At 55.6% G+C, this 24,619-nt stretch overlaps 2 protein-coding genes across 7 annotated transcripts; both read right to left on the reverse strand.

Annotated features, from left to right (window-relative positions):
• Positions 1-5,246: 5,246 nt before the first annotated feature.
• RUSC1 (RUN and SH3 domain containing 1) lies at positions 5,247-13,217 on the reverse strand (the record flags this gene model as incomplete). Of its 5 annotated transcripts, none has more annotated exons than XM_080693258.1 (10): positions 5,247-5,415; positions 6,706-6,831; positions 7,888-8,422; positions 9,316-9,362; positions 9,496-9,601; positions 9,667-9,841; positions 9,940-10,016; positions 10,160-10,258; positions 11,329-11,721; positions 11,894-13,217. In XM_080693258.1, the coding sequence occupies 10 exons, from the start codon at positions 13,215-13,217 to the stop codon at positions 5,247-5,249; spliced, it is 3,051 nt and encodes a 1,016-aa protein (XP_080549384.1). The 5 variants fall into 5 exon arrangements, with proteins under 5 accessions (XP_080549384.1, XP_080549383.1, XP_080549385.1 ...); XM_080693257.1 differs by having other exon boundaries at positions 9,934-10,016; XM_080693259.1 differs by lacking the exon at positions 11,329-11,721.
• Positions 13,218-14,239: 1,022 nt separating this feature from the next.
• Positions 14,240-24,473, reverse strand: FDPS (farnesyl diphosphate synthase; the record flags this gene model as incomplete). Of its 2 annotated transcripts, none has more annotated exons than XM_080690843.1 (10): positions 14,240-14,440; positions 14,966-15,100; positions 15,180-15,257; positions 16,424-16,496; positions 16,582-16,670; positions 17,671-17,793; positions 17,941-18,021; positions 21,689-21,829; positions 24,052-24,214; positions 24,295-24,473. In XM_080690843.1, the coding sequence occupies 10 exons, from the start codon at positions 24,471-24,473 to the stop codon at positions 14,240-14,242; spliced, it is 1,263 nt and encodes a 420-aa protein (XP_080546969.1). The 2 variants fall into 2 exon arrangements, with proteins under 2 accessions (XP_080546969.1, XP_080546970.1); XM_080690844.1 differs by having other exon boundaries at positions 24,052-24,193; positions 24,295-24,371.
• Positions 24,474-24,619: the final 146 nt, after the last annotated feature.

Genomic DNA, 24,619 nt, shown 5'->3' on the forward strand with positions numbered 1-24,619 from the left:
CCTCCTCAGTGCGTGAGAACCTCAGGCACCAGATCCAGTGGAGCAGCTCAGTCCTGCGTCCTGCTCTCTGCTGTGGACAGGGGTGGGAAGGCTCCGTCCAGCAAGGGGACTGGGCCCTGGCGTGACATTAGGTACTTGACAAGCCTTGGAGCTAATGGAGAGGAAGACAAAGAATCTGTCTGAGACAGTTAAATTTAATTAACTTTCCTCTCCGTTGCTTCACCCTAAGGGTTAATAATGTAGAGAGGAGAGAGGACCACACTGGGGAGGACCAGAACCTATTGGTACTTTACAGCATCTGCCTCTCCCCACAGCTTGGGTTTTTCTGGATCACCCTCTAATCCCACAGGCACTGCTAGAAGCTGCTTCCTACGCCCAGGTACAACTCAAATCCAAAGGGCCAGGGCCAGGACCCCAGCCCTACCCTGTTTGCTCTCGATGGGCTCCAAGAGCCACCCAGAGACCTGAAATAGTCACAGTAGCTGGGACCTCCTCCCAGACCCTAACTAGGAAAGTCTCTCTCTCTCTGTTCTTGCCCAACCAGGTCAAAGAAAAACATGGGTTGGTAGTTCAAAGCACTTGTAACTGCTGCCCCCTCCCTGCCTCTGCTCCCCAAAATGGAGTCATGCGATAGGGAAGGCCCCCATGGGGTCATAAGGGCAGTACTTCTTTTTTGTTTGTTTGTTTTATCTTCATAACCTGCCAGGCACATTTTTTCTGAGAAAGCCAGCCCCCACCCACACACGTGCTGATTTTGATGCGCTGTGGTTCTTGTGTGTCTGTCGTGCTGTGCAGACGAGGATATATTTCAAAATAAAACCATTCTTAAAAGCTACATAAAAAGAACTCTGAACTCCCTCCATATAAAAATCACTACATAAACTGTCCAGCAGTATTCACCTATCAGAGTATTTGTTGTGAGTGTAGATTATTAATTGAAAACACTACTCTTGTTTTCTTAATTGTACAGTTTTCAGTGTCCATCTTTTCAAGAGACAGTGTTCTCTTCGCCCCTCCTCCCACCATCCCTCTGCCCTCCTGAATGACCTCCTCATCAGGGGACATATCCAGGTGTCTCCTTCCTTCCCATTCTCGTAACCAGAAGCTACCAGACTATACTGTCTCTTTAAAAATAAAATTTAAAAAGCTTTGCTTTGTTGTCTTCTCAGACATACATATGCATATACGTTTTAGATGTTCTTATAAGAGAAAAGATGGTTTTTAAATGTGCCAAGTTGTGTGTGTGTGTATATATGTGTGTGTGTACATATATATATATATGTGCGTGTATATATATATACATGTGTGTGTATATATATATATCTGCTGCGTGATTGGTAAGCAATACAATAGTAAACCTGTCCCCATTACTTTTTCTAATATTGGACCAATGCTGTCCTAATTGTACATCTCCCCATGATGACGACGCTCTGACTCGTTTAGGTAGAGACATTAACCACCTTTCATTCCATTGACTCTTTTCTTTTTCTCCCTTCTGTGTCATTCTTGAGGAAAAAAGGAGACGGGGATGCCATAGATCCCCTTGAGCAGAGAAAAAGCAAAATAAATATTTTATTAAAGAAAAAAGAATTAAGAAAATAGTTTGGAGTATTTTCTTACTGTAGAGAAGCACTGTACATTTACCAAGAGACCTGGGTGTGAGCTGCCCACGTGTGGAGCTGGGGTCGCATGTCCAAGCCGTCCGGGTGGTTTCTTTTGTTTTTTCATTACAGGGGAGAGGGTGGGAGGGAGGTGGGATGAGGGGCACTTTGGGGGTCTCCTTTTAGTCAAAAAGCAAGAAAATGACAAGAAAGAGATTAAAATTCAATGTTTCCTTTAATAGTGTTAAACACTAAAATTTTTAAAAAGACGAAAAAGAAAAAAACTTTGTAAAATGCGAGAACAGAAGCAAAAGACACTACGTTGTCATTTTATCTTTCTTTTGTTGAAAGACTAAAAACTGAAATGTTTTTTAGACAATCAAATGTTAGGTAAGTGCAAAAACTTGTTTTTTCTTACTGGTGTAGAAATTAATGCCTTTTTTATTTTTCAGTTATTTTATAATAATGAGATAAAAAGAACCCCCAGCTGCCAGGCGGGTTTGGTGTTTGAAATGCGGGGCAAAGCACTACATCACTGCAAATAGATACGGTTAGTCTGCATGTCTGTAGGCTGTGTGATTGCGGAAAATATAAATGCTGCTAATATATTTCCTTTTTACAAAAGCATATCTAAATAGATGATTGTTTTGATGTTAATCTTTGTAAATTATGTATTACCAATTTTAACATTGGATGTAATTGCATAAAAAGCTTGCATCTCAATCCTTGAAAGTCTAGTATTAAATGGAAAAAACTTTTCCTAACTGCGGAGTGGTGAGCTTGCAATTTTTTCTCCTCTTCCCAACCTCCGTTTATTTTCCAGCATCTTCTCCATCCTGCTTCCAAAGGGATCCCTCTAAAACCACGTTGTCAGCACCCTGACCTCGTGAGCTCCTTCACCACTCTGGCTACAGGCTGAAGCCCTTTCTTCGGTTCCAGGATCTTTCTCGGTGGATCCAGCCTGTCCGGTCGGCAGTGCAGTGCACTGCGCTGTGCCAGGCGCCAGGCTGTTTCTCACACGCGCCATACTATCCTGTACATACTATCCTGTACATCCATCCTTGGCAAACAACAAGTGCCCCATCTCACTGAGTGCCTGCTAACAGCCATGTAGACTAGGAGCTCCACTAGAACCCAGTTGCTCAGAAGCATCAAGACAGTTGGCTTGTCAAATCTCCAGCCAGGTGTGCTTTTGCACACCTGTAATCCAGTACTTGGGAGGCTAACAGGAGGATAGTTTTGAGGCCAGCGTCGGCAACTTAGCAAGACCCTGTTTCAAAAGCAAGCTGGGAGTGGTGGCATACACCTGTAATTCCACTACTTGGAAGGATAGGACAGGAGGATGGCAGGTTCAAGGCCAGCCTGAGCAACTTAGCAAGATCTTGTTTCAAAATAAAAAATGGGGCTGAGGGTGTGGCTCAGAAGTGGAATGACTTGGATTCAATCCTCACTACCAAAAATAAATAATAAAGTAGGATGGAGAGTAACTCAGAGATAGAATGCCCCTGGTTAGTCCAGTCACTCACACTCACACACACGTGCCAATCTCATTCCTACAACAGCTTGAGGTTCCAGACAGGATTATGATTCATCACTGCCAAAACTATATATTAGTGTTAAATTTTCTTCAGGGCAGCTTGCATTTTTTTAGCCATTCTCATCTAGATATGTAATGATACAAAACAGTCTTGTCCTGTTGTTTGACCTATTTCATGTTCAGCAAGGAGGTCCCACTGCCGTCACTGCCTGAGAACCAGTCGTGTGTGACTGCAAAGACTACTAAGGCCTGAGATCCCTGATGGTCTGAGAGTGCTCAGCTCACACACTCTGAAACCAAGCATGTGAGCCTGAGCAGGAGAGGAACCAGCACAGTGGTGCACACCTGTAATCCCAGGAGTGGGGCAGCTGAAACGGGATCACGGGTTTGTGGCCAGCCTCAGTGAGTACTGAGATTCACCAGCATAGTAAGGCCTTGTCTCAAAAATAGAAATAGAGCTGGGAGTGTGGCTCAGAGGTAGATGACCCCTGGGCTCAATCCCCAGTACCAAAAAAAAAAAAGTAGAGAACCGATTAACATGGGCTAGTAAAGTGCTGTTAGGATGTTTCTGAAACATCAGAAGTCATGAGCCCTTGAATTATTCTGTTGATATTTCTTTGAGAAATAGTGGTCCCAATGTCAAAGTAACAGCATTCTTCCATATTTGTGGTCACATAACTTTAAACAAAGCTGTTTTTTTGTTTTGTTTTTCAGTACTGGAGATGGAACCCAGGAGCATTTTACCTTTGAGCTACACCCTCGGCCCTATTTTTTATTCTTTATTTTGAAACATGGTGTTACTGAGTTACAAAGGGCCTCACTAAGTAGCTGAGGTAGCTGAGACTGTTGTGAACTGCATCCTCCTATCTTGGCCTCCCAAGTGCTGGGATTACAAGTGTGCAACACCATGCCCAGCTCAGCAAATCTAATTTTTGACAGGGGTCTCAATAAGTTGTCCTGGCTGGTTTCAAGCTAGCAATCTTGCCTCAGCCTCTGAAGTACCTGAGATTATGAGCATGAGCCACCACACCCAGCAAAAATAAAACTGGTGAGAGTTTGCAACTGATGGAACCTAGGTACTGCTAAAAAAGAAAGTCACTTCTTACAACTCTGTTCCTTCCCTTCGCCTCAGCCCCAAATCTTATTTTTTTGGTGGTACTAGGGGTGGAACCCGGGGGCTTTCTACCTTCAGGCTATACTCCCAGACCCATCTTATACTTTATTTGGAAACAGGGTCTCACTAAGTTGCTGAGAGCCTCACCAAGTAGCTGAGGCTGGCTTCAAACCTGTGGATCCTCCTGTCTCAGCCTCCCAAGCGCGGGGATTACAAATTGCACCACCACGCCCAGCTAAATTCCTAATCTAATCTAATAAGTATAATTTCGGGGGCTAAGTCTTCCCTCTCTCTCCCCTCATACTTACTCAAGCTCCAATCACTTCATTCTACTCAAAATAAGCCTCAGAATAAAGAATGAGATTTCAAAGCCAGGTGTGGTGGCGCACACCTGTAAATCCTAGAAGTTGGGAGGCTGCGACAGGATGATCCTGGTTCCCATTAGCCTCAGCTACTTAGGCCTTCAATTTAGTGAGACCCTGTTTCAAAATAAAGACTTATAAGAGGTATTGTGCCCTGGGTCCCATCCCCAGTACTGCCCCCACCAAAAAAAAAAAAAAAAAAAAAATGAGATTTCAGGCACCTAGTCGGTCGCTTACCTATTCCTCAGAGAACATTAGGAAGCGTCTGGCAGGGCCCTCCCGCGCCTGCCCCGGAACCCACAGTAACACACACTGGACTCCCACACTTTATTGGGACAAAGGAAGGAAGGGGGAGCGCGCCAGCACAGGCTGCCCACCCACCAGGGCGTCCAGGCTGCAGCTGAGCTCCATCCAGGGAGCCGAATGGAAGGGAGGCGTTCCCCTCTACAGAGGGGGATTCCTTTGCGTGTTTGGAAGAGCAGATTTCACCTTGCAGATGGGCGTGGAGGGAAGAAGACATTGATTTCCGACTTTAGCAGAATAGATGCGGGAAGAAAGGACGTTTTACAAATAGGAAAAGTGCATCTGGGCCGGGCGTCCCCGGGTGACAGGAGACGCGCAGGTAGGCCGGGCTACAGCACCAGCGAGGTGTACCCCACCGGCACCAGCCCCTCCGCGCCGTCCCGCGCACAGCGCAGCCAGTCCTCATCCACCGTGCTGACCACGCGCAGCACCTCGCCGCGCCGGAAGCTCAGCTGGCCAGGCCCCGCGGCAGTGTGGTCACAGAGCGCCCGCACGGCCCTGAGGGAGCCAAAGGAGAAGCCGGCGTGAGGAGGGCCCGGCCCTGCCCGCTGCGCCGCGCGCACTGACCTCCGCGGCCGCCCCTCAGCCAAACCCACAGCGTTCCTGAGGCTAGCCTCAAACCTGCACTCCTCCAGGCTCAGCCTCCAGCTACTGAGATTACACTGCACCGCCTCGCCTGGCTGGCCAGACTGATTATATGCCGGTGTCTGCATTCTCCCTGGTGCTTGCTATTCAACATATGCAAACTCAACTACTCCCCTTTTCACCCCAACCCAGTCCCTCCTCTGCTCCCTAACCAGGGCACCAGGTCCGAGAACGTGGGCACCTCACTCCTCACATAGGATCCATCACTGGAACTTTGTTTCTTTTTTGTGGTACTGGGGGTGGAACCCAGGGGATTTCTACCTCCGGGCTACACCCCCAGTCCTATTTTATATTTTATTTGGAAAAAGGGTCTCAGTAAGCTGCTGAGAGCCTCACTGAGTAGCTGAAGCTGGCTTCCAACCTGCGCCATCCTCCTGTCTCAGCCTCCCAAGTGCGGGGATTACAAGCGTGCGCCACCACGCCCGGCTGGGCAGAGATCTTTCTACAACAGGAACAAGCACATCATTTCCAGGATTAAAACCCTTCAAGGGCACCCAGTGCCTCAGAATAGAGCCCAGGCCCTCAGTTGGCCCAGTGGTCCCCTCCACTATGCACACAGTTCCTCACCACTCTGGGCCACCCCACCTTTGCCTCCTGTTCCTCCTGTGGGGTGCACATCCATCCTCCACCATCACTGAACCCTTGGAGCCCCCGAAGGCATGCTCCTCCTTTTCTAGTCTACCACACTAAATGATAACCACTCATCTACTCATTGGTATCCCCAGTGGACTATCTGCTCCTGGACAGGCGGGACTCCAGTAAGTGACCTTTCAGTTCCTCCCCTGGCATGATGCCTGGCACATAGGAAAGGTTTTACTGAATAAAAGAAAATCAAGAAACTGCCAGGCTGCCGGCCATGGTGACACACACTTGTAATCCCAGCCTTCGGGAGGCTGAGACAGGAGGTTTGCAGACAGCCTCGGCTACTACTTAGGCCCTTTGCAACTCAGTGAGACCCGGTTTCAAAATAAAGAATAAAAAGCAGGGCAGGGGGTGTACCTCGAGGTCGAATACCCCTGAGTTCCATCCCCAGACCCGCAAAAAAAAGTCTCTTTCACCATGTGCTGTGCACACTGAAGACAGACACACACGTGCAGCAGAATGCAGCCAGCTACACACAGACATACTTGCCCCGGTCCTTACCTGTGGGCCTGCTCTGTGCCGGGTCCTGAGGCCACAAGCTCCTCCGGAGAAGGCATCTCCGGAGCTGGCCCTCGCTTCACCAGAGCCAACACATTGACCGTCGGGGGCAGCCAGCTAGATGGTCTCCTGGAAAGAGGATAGAGCACAGGTCGCCCACGCCTAGAAAAAGAGCCCAGGGCTTTGGAGGGAGGGAGCGGCCGAGGCTCCGTAAACAGGCCAGGAGCCGGTCACTACTGGGAGGATGGGGAAGGGCGGCAGCTGTGGGAACAGGTACCATTAGAGTGACGGGGGGAGATGTCAGCAAGAGACCTATGCCACAGTCACAGGGACCTACAGAACAATGGGGTCTCTACACACTCAGAGGGACCCAGAAATACCTGAAGCCACTGAAGAACCGCCAATGGCCAAGCCCTGGGCAGAGGACAGTGAAGCTTTTTTGTTTTTTGGGGGGGCAGTACTGGGGATGAAACCCAGGGGTATTCTATCTCCGAGCTATACCCCCAGCCTGATATTTTTATTCTTGATTTTTTTTTGGGGGGGGGTGGTACTGGGGTTCCTGGAAGCCCTTCTACCTCTAGGCTACACTCCCAGACCTATTTTATATTTTTATTTGGAAACGGTCTCAAGCCAGCACGGCTGGCTTCGAACCTGCACCATCCTCCTGTCTCCGCCTCCAAAGCGCGGGGATTACAAGCGCGCGCCACCACGGCCGGCTTATTCTTGATTTTGAAACAGGATCTCACCAAGTTGCAAAGGGCCTCACTAAGTAACAGCTGGGGGATTACTTAGCTGAGGCTGTCAGCGAACTGCAATCTTCCTTTCTCAGCTTCCCAAAGGCTGGGATTACAAGCTGAGTCACCACTCCCAGCTTCCTATATTTTATTCTTTATTTTGAAACAGGGTCTCACAGAGTTGCAGAGGGCCTCACTAAGTAGCTGAGGCTGGCTGCGAACCTGAACAATCCTCCTGTCTTAGCCTCCCGAATGCTGGCATTACAAGCCTGTGCCACCACACCCGGCTCCTACTTGTATTTTATTTGGAGATTGGGCCTAAGTTGCCCAGGCTGGCCCTGAACTTGGGATCCTCCTGCCTCATCCTCCCAAGTCACCGCGATTATAGAGGCCTCAGGGAGCTTTCCGGGGGAAGTCAGAAGACCATGAAGCACACAAGGCACCCCAATACCTGGACTTCAAGGTTCCACTCTCGGTTTCTGCAGGTACCCCAGGTGCACCGAAGAGCCTTCCCAGCCACAGGCCTCTGCCTGGTACCGCTTCCTCTGCGGGCAGGGATCGCTCCTGGGCGTCCTCAGCAGCGGCCCCATGACGCCTGGTTCCCCACCGGGGAAGAGGGAAGCCCTCGGAGCCCCCCGAGGCATAGACCCGGGAGGCCTGGGTCAGCTGCTCCCACCAGCTGCCCGGTGCAGATGTGGGGCCGGGAGCGGCCTCCCCAGGAGCACCCCGGAGGCTCTGCGCCAGCCGGCCCCCCCAGTGCAGCACGGCCTGCACGGTCTGCTGCAGGGCAGGTGGCGGGCCTGGTGGGGCGGGGGCCTGCGGCGGGCCCAGGGGCAGGTGGTGGTGGTGCTCAAAAAGCAGGTCCAGGTGGAAGGTGAGCACCGACAAGGGCTGCAGCAGGAGGAGCAGCTCTGTGGACAGGGACGGGCAGCCGCTGCGCGCCAGGGAGAAGAATCCCGTGGGTAGATAGAGGAGGGACAGAAGGCCTGGGGAGATAGGCCCACATCAGCTCCCACCAGGGCAGGCGGAGAGAGGGGAGGACGCGGCCTGGCTGCAGCTCAGGCCAGGCTGAGCTGGAGGAAGGCACCCAAGAAAAGGACGGGCCTAGCTCCGTGGAGGGGCCTCAGCTGGGCTCTGGGTGATAAAGAATAAAAAACAGGGCAGGGGGTGTAGCTCAGAGGTCAGACGCCCCTGGGTTCCATCCCAGAGCCACAAAAAAAAGGAGGGCTGGCTGCTGGGGCCAGCCAGGGCCTGCAGTCTCTCCTCCTCCCCCCCCCCCCGCATGCTGGGACACCCCCCCCCAAAGAGTTTTGGTGCTGTTTTGCCTGTTTTTTCAGGGGTGGGTGGTACTGGGGATTCAGCCATGAGCATTCTGAGTTACCTCCCCAGCCTTTTTTTTTTTTTTTTCAGTGCTGGGGATGGAACCCATGAGCATTCTACCTATACCCCCAGCCCTATTTTTTATTCTTTATTTGGAAACAGGGTCTCACTAAGTTGCTGAGAGCCTCACTAAGTAGCTGAGGCTAGCTTCAAACCTGTGCTATCCTCCTGCCTCACCCTCCCAAGCGCGGGGATTACAAGCATGCGCCACCATGCCCGGCTTATTACTTTTTAAATTATAAAACAGGTCCCGCTAAATTGCTGAGGCTGACCTCAAACCTACAAAACTCCCAAGTGCTGGGATTACAGGCATGTACCACCACACTTGACCCCCCAGAAGAGTTTTAAGCAGAAGAGTAATAAAAACAGAGACTCTGATTACTAACTATTCTGGCTCAGTGGGAACCAGCAGAGAGATCCCTTTACCTCTCTCCCTCCCTCCATCCCTCCCTCTCTCCAGGCCCAGCACCCCCACCCTCTCTCCCCTCTAGTCCCTGACCTGCATCTTCCTGGAGACTGGAAAACCACAGCTCCAGCTGCTTGGTGCTGGGGAAGAAAAATGGGATCGGTAAGAAAAAATATAAGGTTGGAGGAGGCCTGGGGCTGCAGTCCTGGGCGGGGGATGGGGACGGCTGGGAGAGGGAGGTCTTCTCTGGGGACCAGGAGGAAGGCTGCTCACTTGAGGAGGCCCAGGATGAAGGCGTGGAAGCGGCTGCGGCTGCTGCTCAGCGGGGCCAGGCGGCTGACCTGGCTGTACAGAGACCCCAGCGACCGGGTGCAGGAGCCTGGGACGGAGCGGGGCGTCAGCCAGGCCCCGCGCTCTCGCGGGATCCCACGCCCTGCCCCTCACCTGGCTGCACCGACGCCTCCACCACGCTCCAGGGGCTGCTCCTGCGCTGCCCGGTGATGAGGTCCTTCCGGAAAGGCTTCAGCCCGTCGGCCACCAGGGCGTGCAGGGCCGGGCAGAGGGTGGTCAGCACCAGGTGCCCCACATCCGGGCTCAGCCGGCTGTCCCCCAGCTGGGCCTGCGGGCGGCGCAAGGCGGCAGGTCCAAGGCCACGTTCAGGCCACCGCAGGCCAGGCAGGGCTCTAGGAGCGCCGCCCACCCTCCCGCCACCGTCACCTTCTGAACTAAGTTCCGGGCGGCCCCGAAGTGAGAGATGATTTTATCCACCGAGGCGCTGACGGCGATCAGAAGACCTGGAAGGGAAGGCACATCCGAGTCCCCGGCCTGCGTCCCCGCTGCGCCCCAGGGGCCTGGAGAGGCCAGCTTGGGCAGGCTGCCCCTCAAAGCCCGAGAGGCTCGTGCACGCAGCGCGGCCGGGTGCGGGGTCAGAGCCTACCTTTTTTCTGCTCCCGTAGCTGCCCAGTCCCACTCTGGGCTTCTGCCATCCACAGCCGCTGGGCTCCGGGAAGGCCGGCGAACGACCAGGAGCTACGGACTGGGGAAGGGAAGAGGGACAGACAGCTTACCACGGTTCCAAGGCCGCCGGGCTCCGCACCAGCCACCTCCGCAGCGCGCCGGCCCTGGGGGTCTGGGGGAGCCGGGGAGCCAGGTCGCCGGGAGCCGCTGGACCAGGCCCCGGCATGAGATCCTGCACGCGCGCGCGCACACACACACACACACACACCAGCTCCCGCAGTGTACACACACACACACACACACACACCAGCTCCCGCAGTGTACACACACACACACACACACACCAGCTCCCGCAGTACACACACACACACACACACACCAGCTCCCGCAGTGTACACACACACACACACCAGCTCCCGCAGTACACACACACACACACACACACACACACACACACACACACACACACCAGCTCCCGCAGTCCCCGCCGCGGGCTCAGCTCCCACCCCGGATCCGGGAAGGCCAGGTGGCGGGAGGCGGCGCCCACTCCCCGCCCGGCCGCCAGCGGCCTGGAGGGCGAAGAAGGACCGATCAAGGACCCGAGGAGCTGCCCGGAGCCCCCGCCCTCCCGGCGAGCACGTGGGGCGCCTGGACCAATAGAGAGACAGACAGACGGACGGGAAAGGGAGGAGAGACGAGGGAGGCCGACCCAACTGGGGTCGGGAGCCTGGGAGGCGCGGGGTCGGGGCTCGGGCAGGGCGTGGCCCTGTCCCCAGGGCCGGGGGCTCCTGCTGGGCATCTCCCCTCCCCCCTCCCCGTCCAGCGAGGTGGCTCAGGCCTGAGCTGCGCCCCGGGGGGGGGGTCCTACAGGGGTGCGACCCACGGCTTCCAGCCATGCACTTGCTGGACCCGAGGCTGGTGGGCGCGGGAGCCGGACACGCCCGCGGCCACTGTCCAGGGCAGGTCGAGAGGGAGAGAGAGGCGCCGGCCGCCGTGGGGGGAGCAGCAGCCCCTCGGGGAGGAGGCTGCAGAACTTGGCCCTGGCCGGGAGGGGCTGCAGAACTTGGCCCTGGCCGGGAGGGGCTGCTGAAGTGGACCGAGCCCCGTCGGACGCCTGGGCGCGAGCGGGCAGCCCCGGGGCCGTCTTACGTAGCCTGGGCGGCGGCGGCGGGCTCCGGGTCCGGCGGGCGGCCCTCGGCGGACGCGGCGGCGGCGGCGGCGGGGGGACGGGCACCTGGCGGGGCGGGGGGGCCGCGGCGGGGAAGGTGCTACTTCTGGGGAAGAGCGGGGACAGCAGCAGGGCCAGCTCGGGGCTGGCCAGGCAGGGCAGGGCCCCCCGCGGCGGGGGCGAGTAGGCCCCCACCGGGGACAGGCGGGCGGGCAGCCGCTGCTCCCCCGGGGGGCTCGGCGCCGCCAGCAGCCGCAGCCCCGCGCCGGGCCAGCCGGCCAGCGGAGCCAGGAGCAGGGGCCCCGCGTCCAGCAGGGGGCGCCCGTCGGCCGAGAGGCGGAAAACCAGGGGCCGGGGGAGCAGCAGGGGGCCGGCTGCAGGCGGGGCGGGCCGGGGGCGGGGAGAGGCGGCGGGGCGGGCAGCCAGGCGGGCGGGGCGGGAGAAAGAGGGGCAGAGCGTTAGTCCGGGAGCCCCGCGCCCCGCGCGGCGCCCCTCCCCGGAGCGGGCGGGCCGGGGGGGCCGGGCGGCGCGGCCCGCAGCGCTCACCGTCGGGGCGGGCGCGGGGCTCCGCGGGCTCCCTCCCGGCCGGCGCCTCCTGGCCGGCCGCGGGGCTGGCGGCGCGGGGCTCCTCGGGCGGCGCCTCGGCGATGGGCTGCAGCCCGGGCCGCGTCTTCTTGCGGCGCGGCGGCACGGGCGGCGGCGGGGGGCGCGGCGGCACCAGCGCCCAGCCGGCGGGGGGCTCCCGCGGCGGCGGCGGGGGGCGGCTGCGGGCCCGCAGCTCGCGGAAGGTGGTGACCTCGCGGGCCGGGCCGGCGGGGGGCAGCTCGGAGTCCGGGGAGAAGACGATGAGCCAGTCGCTGCGGTCCTTCTTGGGCTGCGGCACGAGCGGCAGCCCCGGGCCCCGCTTGCGCTTCTGGGCCAGCTCGTGGAAGGACGTGATGGCGCGGGGGGGCCCCGGCTCGGCGTCGCTCCGCCGCCCCCCCTCGGCGCCCCCCGCAGCGGTCTTGGCGCCGGCGATGCCCGGGCGGGGGTCCGGCTCGGGCGCGGGCTCCCCGGGCTGCGCCCTCCAGCCGCGGCCGGCGGCGGCGTCTCCATGGGCCCCCCAGCCCGGGGGGTTGTTCTCGGGGCTCTTCCAGCCGGCCTCGGCGCGCTCCGCGTCGATCTGCCAGAGGGGGTTGATGTTCCAGCTGGGCTCCGTGCTCCCCGCGTCGGTTCGCGCATCCTCCGCCTCCGAGAGCTCCGCGGTCGGGAGGTCGCGCTCCCCGCCCTCCTGCTCCTCCGGCTCCTCGTCCTCGGGGGTCGGGGGCTCCGGGTCGGGGCTCAGGGCGTTGCAGTTCGAGTCCAGCCCGGGCCCGGGCGGGGAGGACGCCGCGGAGCACGAGTCGGGCGAGCAGCAGAAGCTGTCCGGGGAGGGGGAGCGGGCGCCGGGGCCCGAGGCCAGCGGGCGGCCCTGCCCCGGGGGCGCGGGGCGCGCGCCCTCGTCGCCCGGCAGGCCCCGGGAGTAGACCGAGATGGGGGACTCATCGGGGCTGAGATCCGAGCAGGAGCTGAGCGAGGAGTAGCAGCCGGGGTCTGAGGGCGAGGCCGCCCCTTCCTCCTCCCGCGGGGAGGGCTCCTGCCGGTTCTGGAGGCTCGGCCCGTGCTCCTGGCAGCACCTGCAGGGCACCGCGGGGCTGTTGGAGTTGGCGTCCACCAGCGCCCCGCCGCACGGGCTCCTGCCCGCCTTGCCCCCGGCGTCCCCGGGGGGCGGGGGCGTGCTCAGAGGCCCCTCCCGCAGCTCCGGGCGGCGGGACAGGTGCAGGCCGAGGGAGACGTGCTGGAGGTGGATGTGGTTGAGGTTGCAGAGTAAAGCCCTCTGAGGGGACAGCATGGTGCCGTCCACCTAGCTGCGGACCTAGAAGACAGGGGTGGTGACACCGAGTCAGCGCGGACGCGGGCGGCGAAGGGCGCCGCGGGGACCGGCGGCCTGCAGGGCTCGGGCGGCGCCGGGGATGCAAATGGCACACGGGCATCGACTGGCCCTGGGTTTCCGCCGCAGTGTTTGCAGGTGGAATCGACCTCCCCCCCCCCCATGGAGAAGGGAGGGTCAGGGAACGCGGCTGCGCCCTGAGGCTCCTGAGGATGCGGAGGAGCTCCGGGAGGACGGGCCGGGCGGGACCCAGGGCCTCCCTGCCGCAGTCCGACCCTGCCCGTCAGCTTAGCCCGCGCTCCCAGAGGAAGGGGCAGAGGAGACCCGCCCGGGGGCCCTGAAATGCGGCGGGTGGCAAGGAGCTCACACCGGGTCTGGCCACTCGAGGAGGCGACGGGTGGGAGCTGGAGGGGGAAGGAGGCAGCCCCGACGCCTGCCCCTCGGGGTCTCCACGCCGGGTGCGCCCCCACCCTCCACCATCCCCCTGCAGGTCCATTTTCAGCTCCAGCATCCATCAGGCCGCCACCGCCCCACCCCTTCCCGGTCCATTCGGCTGCTCCCTGCTGCCCCACCCCCGGGCCCGGTCCATCCGTCCGTCCATCCATCCATCCACACCGCGGGCCGAGCCCTCCTCACCGGGGTGCCCTGGGCTCCCTGGGCTGGTCGTGGCTCCCGCGGTCCCGCCGGGTGGGTCGCAGCCGAGCCGAGGGGAGGGGCGCTAGGACGGGGCTGCGCAGCCGCACCCTCCCCTGTGCAGGGCGTGGCCTCGTCCAGACCCGCCCCGCGCTGACGTCACCACCCATGCAGCTCCGGGCTTTGGGCGGAGGGGGCTGTTGGGGCGTCTGCAGTCCGGCTGCCTCCCTTTGCTCCCGGTGTCTCAACCCCCCACCCGCCCCGGCCCCGCCCATTCTGGACAGAGGAGCAGAAACACGCCACCATAGGGTTAGACTGTAGTTTATTGAGAGCCCTCCCTCCGCCCCGGGTCACTTCCTCCGCTTGTAGATCTTGTTCGCCAGCCTCAGGAAGATGGTGGGGGGCAGGGGCGCGGCGTGCTGCTCGATGAGGCTCATGAGGCGGCTGTAGCTGTCTTCTTCATACTGCAAGAACACGGCCGGGAGATCCAGCTCCTCGTACAGCGCCTTCACCTGGGCCACCTTCTTGGGGTCCTTCTGCCCATAATTCTCCTGGAGGGGTTGGAAGTAGAAGAGTGGGCCTTCCCCAGGGGTCGCTCGGCTCACTCACCCCTGTGTTCCAGAACATCTCCAGGAGCTCGCGCTCCATCCCAGCCTCTGCCAACCTAAGACCTCAAACTCCTGCTCCCCTCTCTAGCCCACTGATTTTATTTATTTATTTATTTATTTGGCGCGGTACTGGGGATGGAACCCAGGGGCTTTCTATCTCCAAGTAACACACCTTCAGCCCTATTTTTTATTCTTTATTTTGAAACAGCGTCTCACTGAGTTGCAGAGGGCCTGAGTAGCTGAGGCTGGCCACAAACCACGACCCTCCTAATTCAGCCTCCCGAATGCTGGTGTTACAAGCGTGCGCCACCATGCCCGGCTGCTAGACACCTTTAGCACCTGCTACACTCACCAAATTGTAAGGACAGAAAATATCTGCTGGCATCACCGCATGTCCCCTAGGGGGCAAAAGAGCCCCAGCTTAAGAGCCAGGCCTCTCTCCCTTCCAGTGAGCCCCGGCCCAGGCACCTGCAAGATCTGGCGCTGCTCTGGAGAGGCCCGCTGCAGGCACTGGACCACCAGCCAGCTGCACTTGTTGTCCTGGATGTCAGTGCCAATCTTGCCCGTCACGCTGGGGTCACCAAAGAGGTCAAGGTAGTCATCCTGGGTCGGAGGCAGAAGAGGAATGAAGAGACCGCTCGGGAGTGGAGGTGGGGTGTGGCTCCCCAGGCGGGCCACCTACCTGGATCTGGAAGAACTCGCCCATCTCCAGCAGGATCTTCCTGGCGTTGGCGTGCTCCTTCTCTCCATCGATGCCTGCCTGTGAGGACCAGGATTCAGAAGCCAGGCTCCCCGGGCCCCCGGCCCACTGCTTCCTTCCCCAGTCCTTGCCCTGTGCGGCCCCAGTAGTCTCTCCTTCTGGACATTCTTGGCCTCCCTGACCTGGGAAGTCCTGACCACTGACCCAACGTCTATGCCACTTATTTATGGCCAGGCCTTCCTGGGAGTCAGAGCAGAGATGAATCTTTTTTTTTTTTTTTTTTGCCGTCCTGGGGATGGAACTCAGTGGCATTTTACTTCCGAGCTACACCCCATCCCGATTTTTTTATTCTTTATTTTAAAACGGGGTCTCACTGAGTTGCGGAGAGCCTAAGTAGCAGAGGCTATCCATGAACCACAATCCCTCCTGTCTCAGCCTCCCAAATGCTGGGATCACAAGCATGCGCCACCACGCCCGGCTAGAGATGTATCATTCGGAAGCCCTCAGACTCGTCTACACAAGTTTGAGTCACAATGATCCTTTTTTTGGAACTTTCCAACTTTTTTTTTTCCCCCTGGCACTAGGGAATGAACTCAGGGTTGCTCTAGTGCTAAGCTACACCCCCAGCGCCCTTTTTATTTTTTTATTTTATTTTATTATTTTTTGGGGGAGGGGTGGTACTAGGGTTCCTGGAAACCGTTCTACCTCTGTTTGGTTTTTTGTTTTTTTGTTTTTTTAAACAGGGTCTCTTAAGCCAGCGAGGCTGGCTTCGAACCACAGCAATCCTATCTCCGCCTCCCAAGCGCAGGGATTACAAGTATGCGCCACCACGCCTGGTTTATTCTTTTATTTTGAATCAGGGCCTCAACAAAGTTGCTGAGGCTGACTGCAAACCTGCCATCCTCCTGTCTCAGCCTCCCAAGTACTGGGATGACCAGCATGTGCCACCACACCCAGCTTTTCTTTTTATTTTGTGACAGGGTCTCCCTAAGTTGCCGAGGCTGGGCTAGAATCTGTGCTTCTCTGTCTTAGCATTCCACATACGGGGATTACAAGCGTGCACTTGTAAGCGGCAGGAACCTTATCCCTCTCATACAGCTGAAATGGACCGGCCTGCTCAAGATCACAGGCTGCTTGCTCAGTGGGGGACTGGACGGACGCTCGAGGTGTGCACTGGGCCTTCCCACCCAACGCCCCATCACAGGGCAGAGTGGCACCTGACCTACCATGTACATGGCGGCAGCGACCGGCAAGTAGAAGGAGTAGAAGGCTGTCTTGTACTTGACGATGGATTTGTACCTGCGGAGAGGGCGAAGGGAAACCCCTCAAGGCCCCCGCCTGGCCTGGCCTCCCCCACGGCCCGGGCAGCTCCCAGAGGACTCACCTCTTCTCCGTGTATCTGCCGAGATCCACGTGGCCCTGGGGGGCGGTGATGAGGTCCAGGGTCTGCCCAATCTCAGTCTGATAGCAACTCTGCAGAAAGAGGGAGACGGCCGTGAGCCAGGGCTTCTTTTCTTTTTCTTTTTTGGTGTGTGGCACTGGGGGTAAAACGGAGGGGCATTCTACCTCCGAGCTACAACCCCAAATCTAGCTTACTTACTCTTTATTTATTTTATTTTTTTCAGTACTGGGGATGGAACCCAGGGGCATTCTACCTCCAAACTACACCCTCAGCCCTATCTATTTTTTTATGCTTTATTTTGAAACAGGGTCTCACTGAGTTGCAAAGAGCCTCACTAAGTATCTGAGGCTGTCCGCAAACCACAATCCTCCTGTCTCAGCCTCCTGAATGCTGGGATTACAAATGTGCACCACCACGCCTGGCTCTGTCTTATTATTATTTTTTTTTTCCCGGTACTGGGGATAGAACCCAGGTGAATTCTACCTCCAAGCTATACCCCCAGCCCTATTTTATATATGTATGTATGTATGTATGTATGTATACGTATATGTATATGCGTGTGTGTGTATGTGTGTGTGTGTGTGTGTGTGTGTGTGTGGTACTGGGGATGGAACCCGGAGGCTTTCTACCTCCGAGCTTTACTCCCAGACCTATTTTATATTTTATTTGGAAATAGGGCCTCACTCAGTAGCTGAGGCTGGCCGCGAACCTGCGTTCCTCCTGTGTCAGCCTCTGGGTACCGGGATGACAAGGCTGTGAGCCACGGTCTCCAGAAACCCGCCTCATACTCATTTCTCATATTCATTCCCAGGATCCACTTTCTGGGCAGAGTTAGGAAGGCGGCAGAGCAGAGAGAAACCCAGGGCCACATTCAAGCACCCAGTCCTCAGCGGCCACGGCAGTCACACGGACACGGAGAAGCCACCCCGCTACCCTCCACCCTGCCCACTCCTCTTCCTCGTATTCCCTTTCTAGAAAGCCGAGCATCGCCTGTGCCGGGAAGGCACAGAGAAGGTTCTGGAGGCACAGGCTCCGGGCAGGCCCTGGCCCGTGGGCCCAGCGAGCGCTGACCTGCAGGAAGAGCTCGACCAGGTTCAGGTAGTAGGGCTGGTCCCGGCAGTAGAACTTCAGCAGACGGTAGATACATGATTCCAGAAGCAAAGCATCGTTGACAGCATCCAAACCTATGCCCGGCTGGCAGGGACCCAGAGAGAAGAACAAGCAGTCGATTTCCAGCCTGGAATCGCCCAGGAACCATTACCCTGGATACCACAGCCAAGCTACAGGGAAGCCCGCCTGGGGCCTGCCCAGGCCCGCTGGGACCTTTCCCATCCGAGTTACCTTCTGGTACCAGCAGATCTGCCCCCGGCGCGTGAGGGATGAATCCATGATATCATCTGACACCAGGAAGAAAGCCTGCAGCTGCGGACAGAGGAGCGAACTAAGACCCCGGGACCCCCAGCTCTTTGGTGATGGTGATAACAGGGATGGAACCCAGGGGCATTCTACGCCTGTGCTATACCCCAGCCTTATTTTATTATTTTTGTGCAGTACTGGGGATAGAACTCAGTAGCATTCTACCTCCGAGCTACACCCCCTGCCCTATTTTTTATTCTTTATTTTGAAACCAGGTCTCATTGAGTTGCAAAGGGTCTCACTAAGTAGCTGAGGCTGTCTGCAAACCGCGATCCTCTGGTCTCAGCCTCTCGAATGCTGGGATTACAAGTGTGCACCAACACACCCGGATCTTTAATTTTTTTGTGTGTGGTCCTGGGGATTGAACCCAGGGGCATTCTACCTTTAAGCTATACCCTCAGCACTATTTTATTCTTTATTTTTGAAATTGAGTCTCACTAAATCACACAGAGGGTCTCAGTAAGTAGTTTTTTTTTTTTTTTTTTTTTTTTTTTGGTGGTACTGGGATGGAACCCAGGGGCATTCTACCTCCAAGCTACACCCCCAGCCCTATTTTTTTAATTTTTTTTCTTCCTTTGGTGGTACTGGGGGTGGAACCCAGAGGCTTTCTACCTCCAGGCTATAACCCCAGACATTTTTTATATTTTATTTGGAAACAGGGTCTCACTAAGTTGCTGAGAGCCTCACTAAGTAGCTAAGGCTGGCTTCGAACCCGTGTGATCCTCCTGTCTCAGACTCCCATGCATGGGGATTATAAGCGTGCGCCACCACGCCCGGCTCTATTTTTTATTCTTTATTTTCAAACAGGGTCTCACTAAGTTGCAGAGGGCTTCAGTAAGTAGCTGAGGCTGTCCACAAATGGTGATCCTCCTGTTTCAGCCTCCCAAATGCTGGGATTACAAGCGTGCACCACCACGCCCAGCTTTTATTATTATTTTTTTTTTCCGGGTCTGGGGATGGAACCCAGAGGCATTGGACCTCCGAGCTACACCCCCTGCCCTATGTTTTATTCTTTTTAATTTGAAACAGGGTCTCACTAAGTTGCCAAGGTCCTAGGTAGCTGAGGCTGGTCGTGAACCCAGATCCTCCTGTCTCAGCCTCCCAAATGCTGAGATTACAAATGTGCACCACCACGCCCAGCCTATTCTTTATTTTGAAACAGGGTCTCACTCAATTGTGGAGGGCCTCACTCAGTAGCTGAGGCTGGCTGAGAACCTGCAATCCTCCTGTCTCAGCCTCCCAATTACTGGGATTACAAACATGTACCACAATGCCCACCTTATTTTTTATTTGAAACAAGGTCTTGTAAATTGCTAAGGGCCTCTAAGTTGCTGAGGCTGGCCTTAAAACTTCAATCCTCCTGTCTTAGCCTCCCAAGTACTGAGATTATAGGTATGTGTCACCATGCCCAGCTTTCCCCAGGGTCCTTTAATGGCTTCCCATCAGGAAAAAGAGCTAATGCTTCTGAGAGTTGCTGTGAGCTGGGAGGTCGGGATGGGAGGCTAAGGACTTCAGTTACAGAAAACCTTACAAAGCTACATGAACCTGGGTGTGGCGGTGCATGCCTGTAATGTCCGTACTTACGAGGCTGAGACAGGAGGATTGCAGGTTCACGGCCAGCCTCAGCAACTAATCAATGCCCTTAGCAACTTAATGAGACTGTTTCCAGGGAAGTAAAACTAAAATTGGTCTAGGAGCATAGATTGGAGGTAGAATGCCCCTGAGGTCAGTCCTCAGTACCAAAAAAAGAAAAATTTGAAATATCTGAATATGAAATATACCTTAGATTGTATTATTTGAATCCAGTCCCTTACCACTAATTAAGCTTTTAGCCAGGCCAGCAAACCATACACCTTCTTGGGCCAGGTAAGCTGGGTATAGAAGACAAATTGTGGGGACTGGAGCAAACCAGATACACAGAAAAAGAGCAGGTGCCCAGTCCTGGGGAAGCAGCACTGACTTGGCTAGAGCCAGCTGTTGCCACAGGCGACATGAGCCCAGATCTTATAATCTTCCAAGTAATGCCAGAAATCCGGGTGGGGTTTTTGTTTTTTGTTTTTGTAATTTTTTTTTTTTTGTACTGGGATTAACCCCAGAGGCATTCTACCTCCAAGCTACACACCCAGCCTTATTTTTATTTCTTATTTGGAAACAAAGTCTCACTAGGTTGACTAGAGCCCCTGCTAAATTGCCAAGGCTGGCTTTGAACCTGTGATCCTCCAGTTTCAGCCTCCCAAGTACTAGGATTACAAGTACCTGGCAAGTTTTTAAGTGAAATGTCTGCTACATTGAATTTACAGGACTTGAGCTAGGTATAGTGGCCCAAGCTTGTAATCTCAGAACCTGGGAGGCTGAGGCAGGAGGATCGGGGATTTGAGACCAGCCTCGACTACTTAGTAAAGCCCTCTGCAATTTGGTGAGATCCAGTTTCAAAATAAAGAATAAAAACTAGGGCTGGGGGTGTAGCTCAGAAGTAGAATGCCCTGGATAAAAAATATAAAAATAAGCCCCGCAGTGGTAGCTGAGAAGAAACAGGGAAGAAAACCACACAGGCGAGTCCTCTGGCAGCAGGTGGAGTCGGGCCCACTTGAGAGCAGCAGGCTGTTGGAGCGTCTGTGCTTTACGGTCTAACAGTGCCCCCAGCGTTATTTCCTCTTGCTAGATACTTAGAGGCAGGCTGTCCTGCCCTTTGTGTGTGTGTGTGGTACTTGGAGGTTGAGCCCAGGGGCATTCTACCTCTGAGCTACACCCCCCCCACACCCCTATTTTTTTGTTTATATTTTGAAACAGGGTCTCGCTAAGTTCATGAGTCTCACTACTTGCTGAGGCTGTCTTTGAACCTGGGATCCTCCTGTCTCCGCCTCTCTAATACTGAGATTAAGCTGGGTGTGGTGGCACAATCTTGTAATCCCAGCACTTGGGAGGCTGACACAGGAGGATTGTGCAGGTTCGAAGACAGCCTCAGCTACTTAGTGAGGCTCTCAGCAACTTAGTGGGACTCTGTTTCCAAATAAAATATAAAATAGGCCTGGGAATATAGCCTTGGGGTAGAATGCCCCTGGGTTCCATCTCCAGTACCACAGAAAAAAAAGTCAAGTACCTCTGGGTTCCATCCCCAGACCCACAAAAAAAAAATAGATAAATAAATAAAAATACAAATTAGTGGGCCAGATTTTATTTCTGCTTCAGAATAATCCATTGGTAAAACTTTGTCACTTTGTGTGTGTGTGTGGTACAGGGATGGAACCCAGGGGCTTTCTACCTCTGAGCTACACCCCCAGCCCTATTTTTTAGTCTTTATTTTGAAACGGGGTCTCACTGAGTTGCAAAGGGCCTCACTAAGTAGCTGAGGCTGGCCTTGAACCAGGATCCTCCTGTCTCAGCCTCCCGAGTGCTGGGATGACAAGCGTGCGCCACCACGCCCGGCTAAAACTACGTCACTTTTAGAGGTATGCTTTGCTTAGAGGAAAGCGCCTGGCACCTCTCTGCCAAATTCTATGTACCTAATGGCAAAAGAAGTTTCCCTCGTTGGTGAACCACGGGAGCAATTCACACTAAATATACAGGTAGCACACTAGAGAGAGACAGGGACACATAACACAACCCAGAAAACAGCCTGGGAACATCCCTGCCCCTCCAGCTCTAGGGAGCCTCTCCTGCTCCTGCCCCTTACCAGTTCCACACACCAGCCGACCGTCAGGGCCCTCTGGAGGTTCTGCGCGTCCTGTTTCTCTGGCTCCGCCAGCTCCTGGAAGGCCACGAGCACTGTCAAACCTCGGTTGTACTTGCCTCCGATGGCGTTATACTCCAGGACCTGGGGCGGGAGAGAGGGAGAGGGCAGCAGTGCGTCCTCAGCTTCTCCTTGCGTTCCCTCCTTCCAGCCAGCATCAACGTCATCCTTCCAGACACCAACTCCTGCTCCAGGGAGTCCCTGCCTGGATTGCTAGCCCTTCCCTCCTTCCCCAAAGCCCAGGAGCACAGCTCGAAGAGCTCCCCGGTGCCTGCAGCCCCTGGCCTGCACTCCGCATCGTCTAACCCAGTAAGTTTTTTTTTTATTTTTTTTATTTATTTATTTATTTTTTTGGTGGTACTGGGGTTCCTGGAAGCCCTTCTACCTCTGGGCTACACTCCCAGACCTATTTTTATATTTTTGAAACAGGGTCTCTTAAGCCAGCATGGCTGGCTTCGAACCTGCGCGATCCTCCTGTCTCCGCCTCCCAAGCGCCGGGATTACAAGCGTGCGCCACCACGCCCGGCTTTCCCCAGTAAGTTTAAAGGTGCCATGATGCAAACTAAACTTTGCTCCTGATCCCCAAACTCAGGGCGTGGTGGCTTTCGCTTGTAATCCCAGTATTTGGGAGGATCATGGTTTCTGGACAGCCTCAGCTACTTAGTGAGGCCCTCTGCAACTCAGTGAGACCCTGTTTCAAAATAAAAAATTAAAAAATAGGGCTGGGGGTGTAGCTCGGAGGTAGATTGCCCCTGGGTTCAATCTCCAGTACCAAAAAAAGCTAAATAAAAATAACTTAATAGCCAAGTGTGGTGGCACACACTTGTAATCCCAGTATTTGGGAGGCTAAGACAGAAGGATCTGGAGTTCAGTCAGCTTTAGCAACTTGGAGAGCCCTTCTGCAATTTAGGAAGATCCTGATTCAAAATAAAAAAAAATAAAAAATAAGCTGGGCATGGTGGCACACGCTTGAAATCCCAGCAGCTGGGAGGCTAAGACAGGAGGATCATGGTTTAAGGACAGCCTCCGCTCCGTAGGCTCTTTGCAACTCAATGAGACCCTATTTTTTAAAAAAATAAAATAAAATATAGGGCCAGGGGTGTAGCTCAGAGGTAGAATGCCCCTGGGTTACATCCCCATTACTGCAATAAAATAAAATAAAAATAAGACTGAGGGTGTAGATCAGAAGGATGCCCAAGTTCAATCCTCAGTACCACAGGGTGGAGGGGGAACTTAGTGAAAGTCGGGCGCAGTGGTGCATGTCTGTAGTCCCAGTACTTAAAAGAAGAAAAGAAACTCTGCTCCTGAGCCCAAGACTCAGGGAAAATGCAGTACATGCTATGGGAATCATTGGCTCACTCAGATCCCTGCCCCATCCCAGGACTTCCCCTTCAGAGCCCATCTCTGCTCTCCTGGCCACCTCCTCCAGCCCAGAGTTCAAGTCATCTGCAAGTGAAAAGTCTGTACTAAAGACCAGGCCCTCCACAGCTGGCCAGAGGACAGCGCAGAGGGACCAGGTGGGGCCACGCCCACTCCTCCAGCGGTATCTCCTCTTGCCAGGATCTCTCAGCACACCTGTCGTTGCCCTGCTACTAAGCTCTCCAATACTGGAGACACTCCCCTCCCAGTCCCCATTCCAGTGTAGACAAAGGTTCCCCTTTCCCTTGGTTCCCCTCAGATGGATAAGACAGGCACCATTTGTAAAGAGAATTTTACCAGATAACTCCCAGTTTATGTCCTCAAACAGGAGTTTCTTTTTTAAAAAAATTGTGGTACTGGAGATGGAACCCAAGGGCATTCTACCTCTGAGATGCACCCCCAGCCCTATTTTTTTATTCGTTCTTTTTATTTTATTTGTGGTACTGGGGATGGAACCCAAGGGCATTTGGCCTCCAAGCTACACCCCTGCCCTATTTTTTTTTTTTATCTTTATTTTGAAGCAGGGTCTCACTGAGTTGCAGAGGGCCTAAGTAGCTGAGACTGTCCGTGAACCGCGATCCTCTGGTCACAGCCTCCCAAATGCTGGAATTACAAGCGTGCGCCACCACGCCCTGCTTGGACAGGGGTTTCTGATGACAGAGCAAGCGTCTGGGGAGACCACCTCAGACTGCCTTCCTCCCAGGCATCTATCTGCCAAAGCAGTATTTTACAATCTCAGGAGACACAACCAAAGATTTGCCAGGTTCGAGGCCTCAGTGCCCATGCAGAGATTCTTGTACAGAGCCGACCGGCAGGATGAGTAAGTACCCAGGCACGATGCACTCCGCAGGCCCCCACAGTGAAACGCCCAGGCCGTGAGCCCTCACCTCCTTGAGCCGGGCCACGGCATCTCCGGTCTCTGGGTGCCCCAACTCGTCCTCGGTCAGCACCTTGACAATCTGAGAGAAGTGCTGGGTGAAATTCTGCTTCTCCTGGGCATACACATCTGACTTCTGGTCCCCGTTCATTCTGAGTGAGGAGCAGAGTGCTCTGAAGAAAAGCAGAAGGAAGGAGTGAGAAGCCTGTCCGGGTGCTCACCTCCCCAAGTTCCCTCACTGAACCACACTCACCGAGGCGCCTCTGTCCACACTTGGCACCAGCAGCGGGCACTGTGCCAGGCCCCCAGGACTGGGCACCCGTGCACCAGGGAGGGCCTCCGGAGGGAACCCAGCCACCTCTCCCGGGGCGCCCAGCAGGGGGCTGGCAGCAGGAAGACCCGCACAGATCTCAGCCAGAGGGACAGGGGCATCGTGGGGGTGGCATTGGGAGGGGGCACGAGCACTCCCTGCAGGGGCAAGCACCAAGACAGATGCATGGGGGCGGCTCCCCATATCACCCCACACCAACCTTTCCCAGAATGCCCCTCGCTTCTGTGGACTAAGTTTGGGGACACTT

The sequence above is a fragment of the Muscardinus avellanarius genome, assembly GCF_963383645.1.
Source record: "Muscardinus avellanarius genome assembly, chromosome: 3".
Classification (NCBI taxonomy): domain Eukaryota; kingdom Metazoa; phylum Chordata; class Mammalia; order Rodentia; family Gliridae; genus Muscardinus; species Muscardinus avellanarius.